The sequence below is a fragment of the Eretmochelys imbricata genome, chromosome 2 (genome assembly GCF_965152235.1).
Source record: "Eretmochelys imbricata isolate rEreImb1 chromosome 2, rEreImb1.hap1, whole genome shotgun sequence".
Taxonomy (NCBI): Eukaryota; Metazoa; Chordata; order Testudines; family Cheloniidae; genus Eretmochelys; species Eretmochelys imbricata.
Window position 1 is genome coordinate 87,449,551 of NC_135573.1, and position 15,078 is coordinate 87,464,628.

Here is a 15,078-nt window from a genome sequence, read left to right on the forward strand (position 1 = left end):
CTAATCACATCAGCCACACTATCAGAGGCTCGTTCACCTGCACATCTACCAATGTGATATATGCCATCATGTGCCAGCAATGCCCCTCTGCCATGTACATTGGCCAAACTGGACAGTCTCTACGTAAAAGAATAAATGGACACAAATCAGACGTCAAGAATGATAACATTCAAAAACCAGTTGGAGAACACTTCAATCTCTCTGGTCACTCGATTACAGACCTAAAAGTGGCGATTCTTCAACAAAAAAACTTCAAAACCAGACTTCAACGAGAGACTGCTGATTTGGAATTAATTTGCAAACTGGATACAATTAACTTAGGCTTGAATAAAGATGGGAGTGGATGGGTCATTACAAAAAGTAAAACTATTTCCCCATGTTTATTCCCCTGTTCCCCCCCCCCACTGTTCCTCAGACATTGTTGTCGTCTACTGGAAATGGCCCACCTTGATTATCACTACAAAAGGTGTCTTCTCCCCCCCACCCCGCTCTCCTGCGTGTAATAGCTCACCTTTACCTGATCACTCTTGTTACAGTGTGTATGGTAACACCCATTGTTTCATGTTCTCTGTGTATAAAAATCTCCCCTCTGTATTTTCCACTGAATGCATCCGATGAAGTGAGCTGTAGCTCACGAAAGCTTATGCTCAGATAAATTGGTTAGTCTCTAAGGTTCCACCAGTACTCCTTTTTGCGGATACAGACTAACACGGCTGCTACTCTGAAACCTGTATTTCTGCTGTAGGTGTCATTTCTGGCAGAAGGTGTGAGGCTTTGATCACCATTTCTTTTCCTTATTGTTCATTTTGATTATTTTAGTTTGTATGTTCTTTGTTTATGTATGTTCTTACTGTGCTTTCTTTCCTGGTTTTTATTAGTCTCAGTGAGTTTCTTATTTTACATTTGTTGTGTATATTTTATATGTAAACTTAAGTTGTTTGGAGATCAATTTGTTTGACAGATATACTACTTTTAAAGTAGTAAAGGTTATATAGTTGCCACTGTATAAACAAGTAAAATTAAAATGATATAAAAAGGAATAAAATTCTAAAAGGCTGTGGTGGCTTTTGTTTTGTATCAATAACTTATCTTTGTTAGTATTAACTTATAATTTTATTAAAAACCCACAAACTTATTTTAATAGCTAACATGATAGCCTTTCATACTATTAAGCCATAAAACTCTGAATAGATTCTGCAAACATCTGTTTTAATAATTCCTACAATACTAGGAAGAAACCCTATAAAGTTCTTTATGGATTTGAGGATCTGTCTATTTGCTTTGGTGCATGTTCTGAAAAACCCTTCATGGCTGACTACTTAGTATTGGATAGGTCTATCAATGGCTATTAGCCAAGATGATCAGGGTACTCAATGCTCTGGGTGTCCCTAAACCTCTGACTATCAGAAGCTTGGACTGATGTCAGAGGATGGATCACTCAATAAGTTGCCCAGTTCTGTTCATTTCCTCTGAAGCATCTGGCACCAGCCACTCTCAGAAGACAGGCTACTGAGCTAGACAGATCATTGGCCTGACCCAGTATGGCTATTCTTGTGGCTGTAATATACAGCTTTACACACACAATTGTCAAAACAACTTAATTATTAAGGCTGAAAAGTCAAGCACTCAAAGTTGGGGAAATCCAGAATTAAGGTTGCCTGTATGCAAACCTTAATTTGTCATTCCTGTTCATAGGCATTCTGATACCTTCTTGAATTATATGATTGCATATTTTTTTCCACAATAATTCTGCCTCATTCAGTACACAGAGCTCATGTAGTGAGCAGCCTTTCATCATTTCCTTTATCCTCAGTGTTCAGGGTATGGCCCTGTTCCTTATGTACAGCACAGTATTCAAACCATCGATGGAGAGGGAGGCTATGTCTACATAGCCCTGTAGTTCGGACTACAGGGGTCTGAACTGCAGCGTGCACTAGTGTGCTGCACTGTGACTCCCCCATGTGGATGCTGTGAGCACCAACAAAAGGTAGCTAGTTAGCATAAACATAGTACTCTGTAAACATGGGGGAGTTACAGCGCATCATGCGACCATGCACAGCAATTCAAAATCCCTTTAATCTGAACTGTGGGGCTGTGTAGACAAGCCCTGAGTTAATCATTTCATTATGGGGTTTTCTGTGGCGCTGGTCACTGCAATATCTGAGTACTTCACAGACATACATAAATTTATCTCTGCAACACCCTTGTGAGATAAGGTGGGGGGCGGTACCAGCTAGTGAGCTGAGACACAGAGATTAAGGTAAAAAGTTTCCACTAATTTTGAGTGCTCAATTTGAGACCTGGTTTTTCAGAGTACTTATTATATAGCACTGCATATGTGCAAGGCACAGCTCTCACTGACCTCAGTGGCAGCTGTGAGTGCTCAGCACTTCTGCAAATCAGACTCTAGAGTATCAAGGCACCAGAAAGAGGAACACACTATTAGTGACCATTTCTGGAAAGTTTGGTTTAAACACAGGAACTCTGTGGCAGAGGGATGAATAGAAACCAGTTTTCCTGAACAGCATTCAACTGTCTTAACCATGAAACCATCCTTTTTTTCTTCCTGCAATCTCTTACCTCATTCATTGCATACCTTCCAACTTGTGCAACAAATGAGGAAGGGGTCCTGCGTAGAAATAGCCTCCTTTATAACACAGCTCTGATTCATCACCAGAATAGATTCATCCTTTGCTCTGGGTGAGGCAGGAATTTTGTGGGGAAAAATGCATACACACAAGAGGGCCAAATTAAGATGGCACAGGCAATCTGGAAGTTTAATTTCCTAGGGGTTTTTTCCCCTTCCTAGGGGTTTTTCCTAGGTTTGTTTTTTAAGCAAACAAACTGATTTCATCATGGGGTATCATATTGGCATCCACATGGTTCATAAGAAGGAACAGAAACATTTGATTCACCAGACAGGCTTCTACCCCTTGAGATTATGGAATAACTGACAGCAGAAGTAGGTTGTTATCCTGTATATGGACCAACACGAGAGGGTGGTGAAATACTTCACCTATGGGGTTCACAAATATTTGCTGATAGCAGGGGAATGGAGAGACTCAGGAATTTTAGTTTCCCTTTTCCAGACACTGGAAAAATGTTTGTGCAGTGGGCATAGACTCTCCTACCTGTTTGCACCAAGTCTGACCCCTTCTGCCCTGCTCCAATCTGTTTTCACGTCTTGTCTCTTTTCCACTCCTGGCTCTTTGTTCCAATCCCATTCTCCTGGCTTCCCCTAATCCTTAGGCTTCTTGTCACAGTCTCCTTGCCCAGCCAATCCTAGTCTCCCCCTCTGGGTTTCCTCTGAGTCCCAATCTCTCTTTCCCCCGTCCCCAATTCCCAGTCTTCAGGCCCAGCTAGTTGCTGTTCCCCCTTCCTGTCTTTCCCTCATTTCCCTCTCCTCACTGGCTCTCAGGCCTACTCTCCCTGACCAGGTTTCTCATCCAATCTGAGTCTTCTCCCCAACCCCTTCTTTGGCTCCATCCAGTCTTCACCATTCCTGGCTCTTTGTCCCAGCCTCACTAGATTCATTGTTCCAGTCAACTCCATTACCTCCCCCTGGGTCTATTCTTTTGTCCACTCTGCATTCGAATCAGACAGCTTCTTCTCCTATGCTGCCCGGATGCCAGCATGAGAGTCATTGAGAGCACAGGCTCCCTATTCTCAGTTCTGGGGCCTAGCCCACCCTGCCCAGGACAGCCATTACAGGGAAAGGCCATTTATAGGCAAAGGCCAGCTTCACCCTTGGGCTGGAACATGGCAGTTGCACTGTGTTGAAGGTGCATTCAGTCTGATCAGCACTAGGAGCTGAGAGAGCATACTCGGTTGTTTGGTACATGCAGAGTCCAGTCAGCAGATGTGAGGGGATGAAGTATGCTTAGTGAGGGTGCAGTCTTCACAGATTTTAGTTGCTAAAACTCATGAAGTCTATGAGCATGTGCAAACTGATTTTTTTTGAAGTTTTATAGTAACTTGGACAAATTTGAGCAGATTTTCACAGGGGCTTTATAATTGGAACATTGCTGAAATATGGTGTTCCTTCTTAGTTTAAATGTTTTGCAGAGACGTTGGTTTTGACAACATTTTGAAAGGGGTGAGGGGTGTGTGTGTGTGGAGAGAACAGAGAGAACAGCAACAAATGTTTGGTGAAAGTTCTGGGTTGTTTCTGAAGTGTCATCCAAACTTTTTGACCCTCTTCAATGAAGCACCAAAAATTGGATTCTCCACTCCATCAGCCACTGTGTGAAGCTGCCAAAACCTTTCTACAGCCTCAGAACAAGTCTGTGTCCACACTCTCCCACACACATACCCCAGTGCAACTCCCTAGCATCTCTCAGCTGTGAAAGTCCTCCCACACCCCTCAGGCCAAAACTTTCCACATTGAGAACTGCATCCCAGGCTGACAAAACCCTTCCATGCACCTAGGACAGCTTTTTTTTCCCCACCCCACTCCTGCCTTTGTCAAAGCCATTCCAAACCTACACGTATAGAATATGAAGAAAGGTGTCCCAATTTTTCATTTGAAAAATCTCCCCCCATATCCATATTATTCACTCACTATTAATCTAGAAGTAACCAGGCTTTTATTATATTCAACAGATTTCTTTTCAGATTCTATAACAAGTAATTTATATTAGAGAATTGTTCACAACTCTGGACATGAGCCCATATTGCAAATTGAAGTCTTTGCATATTTTGAAACCACTTCTAGTTTGGGTTTATTTCGTTTCAAAAAGGATTTCTGCACATGCTTGAGACCTCTCTTGCAAAATGTTTATAAGGATTTTTTTTATGTTTACTTCATTGCAGACATGTTACAGTTGTATTGGCACATTTGAGGCTGTTGCAGTTTGTTGTGAAAGCTATCTGTGAACTAAGACATCTGGAAAGTAGTTTTAACTTGATAGGCTATAATAGCACTGAAGGAATAGTTGTATCTTGTTTTGTCAAGAATCTGCATACAAAGAACTTTCCAAGTAGGTCAGTAAGCCACATACCTAAATACAAAAGTCTGTTGACAATTGCCCATTCATCTAGCCTTACTAGGACAATCTAAGGGCTATCATTGTCTTTGCAAATTTGACTAATGTAAATAATTTTGAATCGTGAATTTTGTCACCTCATCCCTTTCTCCATATCTTAAATAAATATATTAAACGGTCCTTGCAGAGAACCCCGGGGCCCTGCACTGTTTTGCTATGTTGAAAATTGGTCTTTCATTTCTGTCTTAGCCAGTTTGTAATGTGTGACAGTACTTTACTTTTCACCCCATTATTGCTTAGTTTCCTAAGGGCCTTAGTTATTCTACAATTCCACAGTCACAGAATTTGCCTCACAGAATCCACCATATGTTGCAGAATGTTCTGCAAAATCTAAGATTTATTTATATATGTAAATGAAAGGTTCTAGTCCATTATGTGTGCAAATAACCCTCTAATTTTAAAAATGTCAAACAAATGTAAAGCAGTGAGTGCAGGCGCTGTCTTGTCTCTGTAAGTGGGGAATCCTAAACAATAACTGTGAGGTATGATTTGCCCTATTCTCTTCAGAAGAGCTTAATGATGGCACTTTGTCAATATTGTTAACTGTTTCCCTGCTGGTCATTTTAAATAAACTATTTAGTTAATGTTTGGCCCTCTCTGTTGAATATACTCGTTGATATTGGGACAGAGAGGAATGGGTTGCTGTCAGAAGTTGCTGAGATGGTATAATGGGGCACACTCACTTCTTGAATGCCTCAAGCTGATGCAACTGGTGGCTAACTGGGTAGGTTATCAACCTTCAGTGCTCAACCCTCCAGATGAGTCACGCAATCAAAATGCTTCTGGGGTAGCAAAAGTCCAAGAACAGTCTGTCTGCCCTATGAGGGTTTTCAGCCCCAGATCAGGCCCTTTTAAATTCAGACCTTCACTCAAGCTTCCAAACCAGCTTGTCCCCTTCTCAGGCTTTACACCACATAATCAGTGGTCAGTGGGGTACACGGGGCTCACCCACTACTCCGGGTTCCAACCCAGGGGCCCTCTAGTCCAGTGGTCTCCAAAGTGGGGTGTGTACAAGATTATCCATTGGGGGGCACAGCAGGAGGAGTGCCCCCAGAGTGGGAAAAGAAAAGAGGCGGCCGGAGGAGCGCCGCCCTAAGATTGGCCAGAATGCCGCCCCTTAGAGTGTGCCGCCCCAAGCACGTGCTTCCTATGCCGGTGTCCGGAGCTGGCCCTGCAAGTTATCCTGAGGGAAGAGTGGGAGTTCCACAACGCGGAGGTGTTGACAGTGGCATCCTCACTCGTTCATTCACTTTCAGTGTATTGCAACACGTTGCAGTTTACGTGTGCCCGGTTAAGTGGATTTACGGATTATATTATCTAGTTTTAACTAAACCAGGGTCTCAAACATGCGGCCCGCCAAGCTCCCTACACCCCCCATCTTCTTACTATATGTTCCATTCTATGCATCTGATGAAGTGGGCTGTAGCCCATGAAAGCTTATGCTCAAATAAATTTGTTAGTCTCTAAGGTGCCCCAAGTACTCCTGTTCTTTTCACAAAAAAAAGTAGTTCTTCGTGTATTTCATTATCGAAACAGGATCTAGCATATACCATAAGCTGAGACATGTTAGAAACGTCTGTACTTTCATCCAGCTGTATAGCAAACCTCCCACAATGCGTAATTTATTCTAATACTTGTTTGTTCAAATCTTCAGCAATGTTTTTTATACGTCTTCCAACAGTATTTGCTGACAAAGGAATGCATTTTAGTTTGTCGCCATATTGTGTTCTGTTCATTATTTCATCCACTTTTGCCGCAGCAGGAAAAACAAGTGTTTCCCTAATGGTATGTGGCTTTTTGTCTTTCGCTATTAAGTAAGAAACCTCAAAAGAGGCTTCTAAACGTTTATCGTTAAGTTTAGTGAAATTTTGTAAAGTACTGGATTGAGTATCTCATGACTTTAAACATAGCTGAAAAAATTGTAGAGGTTTGTCTTCATGTTCTGGATGCTTAGTTTTTAAATGTCTTGCTAATCGTGATGGCTTCATATTATCATTAGCTAATATCTCAAGGCACAATATACATTTAGGGCAAGGTTCATCATTAATGATAGTGGATGTAAATCCATATCTCAAATAGTCTTCTTGATAATTTCGAATTTTTTGGCAGACTTCTTGTCAGATCTATTAGATCGTCATTGTTTTTACCTCGTAATGTGGCTGACGAAGAGCTCGAATTAGGAGGAGAACTGTCAGCTATGCCATTTTCTTGTTGTTCGCTTGTGCTCGCATTATTAGTATTATCTTCAATCCACTGTGTCTTTGCAGGACTCTTTTTAAGCCACTTGTCCATTTTGTGAGGGTTAGTTTAGTTAAAACTAGATAATATAATCCGTAAAGCCACTTAACTGGACCCATGTAGACTGCAATATGTCGCAATACGCTGAAAACGAATGAACGAGTGAGGGTGCCACTGTCAACCCCTCCGCGTTGGAGAACTCCCACTCTTTCCTCAGGATACCTCTCAGGGCTGGCTCTAAGCAACAGCATAGGGAGCACATGCCTAGGGTGGCACACTGTAAGGGGTGGCATTCCGGCTAATCTTAGGGCGGCGCTCCTCCGGCCGCCTTCCCCCCCCCCCCCGCCTCCTCCTGCCGCGCCCCCCCAGTGGATCATCTTGAGCACCCCCTGGGGTACGTGCACCCTGCTTTGGAGACCATTGCTCTAGACAGCAGCCACATACTAAGCTTCTTCCCACCTGGCTCCTTTATCTTCACTCCTTAGCTCAGTGTTAAAGTTCCTCTCTCTCTGTTTAAGCAAATGCAGCCAAAACCAAACTTTGGTTGTCTCTTGAGCTTCTGTGGCCAGCAAGGCACACCCTGCTTTGCCCCAGTGGCCCTAGCCAGGAACTGAACTGCTTAGCCCCTGCAGTGCCTTTTAGCTGAGCCTGCTGATCTCTGATTGCATCCATGCTACCTCTCTAGGCAGGCCTGGAGGACCCAACTTTGCTGCTCCTTTCCTGGTGCAGGGTGTAGTAGGACTGTGGGGGCTGCAAGGGCAGGGGGCACCCGGTCACAGATAGGATTCCTTCTCCTCCCCCCCCCCCCCCCCCCCCGAAAAAAAAGTCCACTGGTCCTATGCATCTGTCACTGAGGAAAGAGGAATTGCTTCCCCTCCTCATTACCAAAAGCCACCAATACCTCATGGGTGCTAAGAGCCCAAATTGCTTCCTATGTCTTCTCTTCTGCCAAAAGCCCCAAATATTTTTGAACCAGCTGTTAAAACCTCTGTCCCCTCCCCAACAACTCATACAGTGTGGTTATGTTTCGACAACACAACCATCTGTGCCACATTAAACCCTGAAAATTCGAGGACAACAAAATGTAAATTAAAATTAATATCAACTAGGACATAAATAATGCTTTACTTGTATTATTCATGTTCGTGTTTAATTCAATAAACTCAAAAACTGAGTTTACCTATCTCTGCCACAGAATTTTCTATTTGCTTTTCATAGAAGTGCTGCAGAAACCCAGAGGGCCTTACAGTAAAAATTGGATGTAATTTGCCACAGAGCATTTGCATTGCTAGTTATGGTGCATTGTATTAGCCTGCATACATTTCCCTGTCAAAGAAACTAACATTTAAGGCTGATACTCCTAGCCATAACATGTCCCGTTACCCTTACATTTTGTAGCATATATTTGGATGAAACACCACATAAAAATCTGAGATCCCTGCATTATGTAAACACAGCAGGATCAAGGCAAAGTGTCTGGCTCAACTTCGAATTTCTTTGTCTTCGTTGGATTGTGTCACATTCCCAACCTGAATGTCTTTTTAACAGTCAATATTATGTTGTATCCTTTATACAGTAAGCTGAATGTAAAATAAATACCTTGAAAAAACTTAATTCTTGTTGGAAAAAATGAAGTCAGTAATAGATTTCATTTTATCTTAACTTTCTGGCTGAATCCAACAACATATTCAAGATCTATAATAAATTAGCCATGTAAAAACAGAACATTTTTTCTCAAGAAATAGAGTTCTACAGTGACATAGAGTGAACTGGATGAAACACTACAATTACTGGGGACAATTTTATTCATTCTGAATGCCACAGCTTTTAATATCTACAAGAAATAATAGACCCTTTGTCCATAAAATTTTTCTCAAGAATCCACAAATTTGTATGAAAGCAGTACAAACCAGAGAACCTTAATGGAACAGATACATCCTATTTTCTTTAAAATATTTCAGTAAGTCTAGAAATAGTACTTTTAAAATATAGTTCAGCTTGTAGATATTTTAATGCCAGGGTAACATGGGAAAATTGCTTTGCTTGATTAAATTATATAGCTTTTAAAAGAATGTTTCTGCTGTGCTCAGTATCACTAAATGTGACGTGATTAAAGTTAGGATGCATTTTATACACCTTTATCATTTTTGTCAATTAAATTCAGAAGTGAAGTGAAAACATGATTTAGAGAAGGTGATATAGACTGTATTTTAATTGTTAAAATAAACTCAGTTAAATAGAACAATAATTATTTTAAGTAAAACGTATCAAACATTTGTAGCTGAGTTTAAACAATCCTCTAATTTGTTGGTTGTAAGTTTTTTTTTTTTTTTTTTTTTTTTTTTAAGAACAGTGGAAGAAACATGAGGAACTAAGGTTGTTTGGGGATATTGATACATATTTTTCCTTGTTGTCTTGTCTATATCATGTCCAATTAACTGAACATCAGTGCAGAAGGAAAGCATTCAGTTTTCATTTTGTGCAGATAGAAACCAAGTATAGTAATAGCATTGTGCCAGAACAGGGAGTAGAAAGATGGAGAGCGTGACTAGCAATTAGTGTAAAGATATTGTTGTCAGCTGTTTTGGCCTATTTATGAATAGCTTTGCCACATTTCTAACTAAATTATATGTGAATATCAGAATTACCTGCAAACAAATAAAAGCCATTCAAACTGCCGTGGTTCTTGATTGTCAATACTTTGTTCTCTCATTCTGTTATGCTCTCCAGCTGTTTCTCAAATATTTTCAGTGTTTTTAGTTCAGCTTATGAAACTTCCTGTGCACCCAATATACATATGAGACACAGTTTTTTAATCTACAAAACACTTCCTAATAAGTCAATTTTTGTCTAGCTCAATTTATTAATCTGTTTTATCTTCTGAAAACCAATGCAGAGGTTAACATGGGTTGACATCTATGCTATTAAGGATCTCATGTACTTCAGTCAGTAGTTTTCTTACCTAACTATTTAAGGCTAGGCTATCTTACAGTGTGATAATCTGGTCACTGTGGCAGTGTAGAATGTAAAAGTCTTCCTCTTACATATAGTCTATAGTGTATATGGGAAGATTAGATTAGAAGAGGTGTTATATATATATATATATATATATATAAGGTGATGACATTCAAGTGTTCGATGGGTATAAATACAAAAGATGAAGAGCAGTTATTTGGGGAACACATATGGTCAGTAATAGGAAAAAAACAATAACAAAAGTTATCAGACTTCCTGATGTATGACTTTGCAATAGTTTAACACGAGAAATGATGGAAAACAGTAGAAAATATGTTGAGAAATGCTCCTGTATTGGCAGAGGAAGATGGCATGGATAGACTTGTAGGTCTTTCCCATCTTCTTCAGTCCTGTTTATCTATATTTCTGTGAACTTCATAACTGGAGAGAAGGGGAGAAACATCTAATGGCAATATAAAATTCACAAAATCTTCACTTTCACAAGTATTGGACTTTGTAGGAGCGCTGTTCTTATCCTGGGTTTAGGAAGAACTGACATTTTTATGTGCCATTTCAATGCATAAAGACCTTTTCATAATGGAGAGAATTAAATTGATACACCATAAATTTTAACTGTAAACCCTAGCGTACTGCTAACTTTTTTTTTATTTGGTCATATGCATTCTTCCAAGATTTACTTTGTAAATCATCCTTTCAACCATTCCCTTGCTTTTCTCTGGATCTCTTTCTGAGGGACATTCCCTATAAAAATTCATGCATATTTTTCTCTTCAAATAGTGAAATGCAAGGTCAAGTCTACTTTGTTCTGTGTCTGAAACTAAGCACCTAGATGAATTTTACTACATCAAGCAAGATTTATGCAAACATTAGAGCATATGTCCTGCAAATGCTGCATAATAGTTTAAATCTTCTCACCACAAATGTTACAGATGTCGCTTAGTATGCTTTCAACAAATCTGTTTTATTTCTGAATTTGTTAAATTTGGTAAGAATGATGACTTAAATCTGTTGTCAAGGTGAACGATTGAGTTTAGTGCTGTAAGTTCTTTAATGAGTTTTTTGGTACCCAGTGGACTATCTAATTGAGACTTGTACTCCTAAAAGTGATACAGAAAGATACAGTTTCCATTGGTGCTAATTTCCCTGGCATACCAAGAGCTAATGAATAAGACACTTCTACGTGGCACAGTTTAGAACAGTGTAGGTTGACCTATGCCTCTGAACTAGGACATACACAATATGTTAAGTGAGATTCACAATAAAAGGAAAGCAGATGGCAGTACTTGGGGGGGGGGAGGGGAGAGGGAAGAGATGCTTTATTGACTGTTCGTTAATGCAAAATGAATTTTATAGTTATAATTCTCACAAAATGTGTCTCATTCTCAGTTATGAGCCAGCAGTATGTAATAGGAAGGCAGTAGTGGGTTGTAGTAAGACTGTTTTGCTAATATTTTGGTTATTTTATCCATAACTCATTTATTTCCTTATAAAGTATTTTGGAAACTCTTTAGTCATGGATTTAATAATATTGTAGGAGCAATTTAGGGACTTCTTTTTAAGGTTTTGTATCTATATTTTGTTTGAAGCTCCCTTTTCAGTGAAGCTTGGCAAATTTAGGTCTCTTTTATATCTGTACAGTCTGGTCTCAAAATTGAGGGTCAGCCCCCAAAGTTTAGTTTCATATGAACAAGTGCATCACCTGTTTTAATGTGGACTGAAGTATGCATGATTAGGGCTGTATTTTGTCCACAAAGTTTCATTTTCATGGAGTAAAATGACAGACTTCAAGAGGAAAGATAGCATTTTATAAACAAATTTTAGTAATTCTGTCCAGACAGGCCATTTTAAGAATGCTTACACACCTGAGGAAAGAAACAAAGAATTTCTATTTTCTTTTGCGGTTGCTGGACCCTTACTGTGTTCATAATGATGTATTCTCCAGGAGGTTGAGGAGTGACACTACTATTAACAAAATAAAGCTCTGGCAACTATAAAAGTGAGCAGACATTCTAGGTTTTCTTTCTTCTATATGCTTGATATTTTATTTTACTCTGCTCTGTCTTTGAATGGTGTAGTCCCCCGAAACAAGGATGCTGCTCTGATGATTGGACAACTGAGGAGGAAGGGAAGGAAAACACAGAAACAGTACTATTCCTTTTTTGGAGAATTTTCTCCAGAGCCACCTGTTTTCTTCTCCCTTGCTTGCCCTCAAAGATGTGATCTTCAGGGTCAGGTCTGTTGGCTCCAGCCAGTGCTCAGTGCTGAAGGAGTTCTCTTGGACTCCTTTTTTTGTTTGTTTTTTGTACTGGACGCCAAATAGTACGTGAAACATTGACTGAAATTCTAAATTTCATGTTTGTCCCCTCTGAGATTAGATTTCCACAGCAAAAAGATTTCCTATTTTCTGTGAAGCTATCATGACTGTGACTCAAGTTCTGTTTCCTTTCCGAATCATTTGGATACCAAGCTGAATTTATCATCTGATATTTGCTTGCTCGATTTAATTTGTACCTGTGCATTTATTTTACAGGAGGTTGTTCCTTTGATGAGCCATTTAGCTCCTGTGGATATAGTCAATCTGATGATGATGATCTTAACTGGGACCAGGTGAACACACTGTTAAAGCCCTCATCTGATCCGTGGATGCCATCAGGTTTGTTTTCAGTTCAAACTCCTTTTCTTTCATTTTAGCTTGTAGCACTGTGTGACAGTGCTATTGAGAGAACATTGCTTCATCTAAATCTTATTGCAATTGTAGTACTTAGCTCTTCGAAATGATTTTGGTAACTGTGTGACAGAACATTCTGCAAACTGAAGTTGTTTTTGTTATGCTTAAAACTGTAGGCAAAAGGTTTCAAACTTTGATACCTGTAATTAGGAAAGAGAGAAGAAAACTAGAATGAAGGAATAAAAATTAATATGTTGTAGTAGTAGTGGAAAGGAATCTTGTAAAAAGGAATATTCAAAGGGGAAAAAATCTTGGAGAGAAAACAATGGTTTTAAGTATTTTTTTTAAAACAAATTGAAAGGTAATACAAACTGTTTTGAAGAGAAACACTTAAAAAAAAAAAAAAAAAAACAACTAAATAAGGGGCCAGATGCAATATCTTAACACTTGCATTGCTTGCAGTACTACCTATCTCTTTCCTTCCACAAACAGGAAGTTTCCCAAATTTGGGGGTATTTGGACAGGTTTTTGCTGTCTACAATTTGATGAATGTACTTTTGAAGGTGTTCAGTTTCCAAGGATAAGAATCTAGTTAATGTAGGTAGTGTTATTGTTAGAGAAAGGAAAATGACTTGTGTGTAATATAATTTATCGTATGTCACTTGACTTGATTCTTTGTCCTCCTGCCTTCCTGTCAGAGTGGGAGATGAAAATCCTTGATGTTTTAACTTTCTGGTTATCTAGTTACATGGACATTTAATTTGGGAATAAATTGTATTGAGAGATTAGGGAGCTCTTTTCTCTCCATTCAGAAAGGAAGTGAAATGTTCTTGGAGTTCTGGACAAGAACATGGACAATTGCTCTCTGATAGGGACATACATATGATGCTTTGAAAGGTCAAAAACCCCTTTGACAGCAGAGGAATTCTCATTTGACAAACAATAAAGAAAACAGATTCAAGAGCAGAGATCCAGTCAAGCAGTATCAATTTTTCCTCTTCACTGGTGTAGACATTTTTTTCTTTTCTTCTTGTTCAAATCATTTTCTTGACAATTTTAATTAGTTTTCAGTTAGCCTTGAACAATGAGTTATGAGAAACATTTAAAAAAATTGATTTGAAGTAGTTTGTCAGCAGTTTCTGAGCTACATATTTTAGAAAAACTAATTTCTGACGGTAATGAGTAGAACAACTTAGATTAATGGTTTGTGGGGAATTCTTGGCTTTCACAGCAAAAAGCTTTATGCAACAATATTAAAATACTAGACTAAAACAAGTACGCTCAGTTCAGTAGTCCCTTGGCAACAGCAAAATTAATGTATGTGACACGGCTAATTTTAGGCAGTATGCTTCAATGAGTGAGTTGATGTCAAAATGTAACATTTCATATTAATTAGGTGGCAGTGGGGGGAAGCATACCATTTAGTTCTTGAATTGGGTATTTGATTTATTTTACTCCACAGAGACTATTAAAGGTTAAGATAGCTCTACTTCAAATAGATAGCTGTGTTAGCTTTAAGCAGTAAACTATTTAAATAGGACCAAAAATAAGAAGTTTTATATGGCAAAAAAAGAAAAAGGATTTTTAGAATGCCTAATATTTACCAAGATGCTTTTGTCAGATTTACGGTGTTTGTTGTAAGATCTTTCTGAACTGTATTAAAAATAAAAGCTGGAATAAACAACACCTAGCACAATGGAGTTCTAATCTTAATTGGGGCCTTGGTGTGCTACTGTACTGCAAACATAAATAATGAATTAATTTTTACTGAAAGAAATAGGAGCATCCACTGCCCTGTTTTATTTGGAAACTATCATCAATGTACTGTTGGTGTTAATCTGAAAATGCATAAGAGCAGACCAAGAAAGGAATGAAATTTGTGCATTTATACACAAAATCATATGGCCTGAATATTTGTTAAGCCTCCACCATCTGCTTAAAGTGTTAAGAGTCAGGTGTATGAGGAGTCAGCTGGAATAAGCGGATAGTTCATTAATTTATTTCAGAAACGAAGTTGTTCACAGGATGAAGATCAATTAATTTAAACTGTAAATTTGACTTCACAATTACATCATCTTATTCCTGCACTTTAAAATGCTATAACAGTGGTGGCCATTCCTTCTCTCAAACCCTCCATCTCTCTCCTTACCT

The 15,078-nt window shown here is 39.1% G+C and overlaps 1 protein-coding gene across 1 annotated transcript in view; it reads left to right on the forward strand.

Moving 5' to 3' along the window:
* The window catches only part of PTPRM (protein tyrosine phosphatase receptor type M), a 688,077-nt gene that overhangs the window by 168,729 nt on the left and 504,270 nt on the right, over nucleotides 1–15,078 (forward strand). Inside the window, exon 2 of the mRNA XM_077809062.1 lies at nucleotides 12,790–12,912. Coding sequence (XP_077665188.1) covers nucleotides 12,790–12,912 — 123 coding nt within the window. The remainder of the gene's footprint in view (nucleotides 1–12,789; nucleotides 12,913–15,078) is intronic.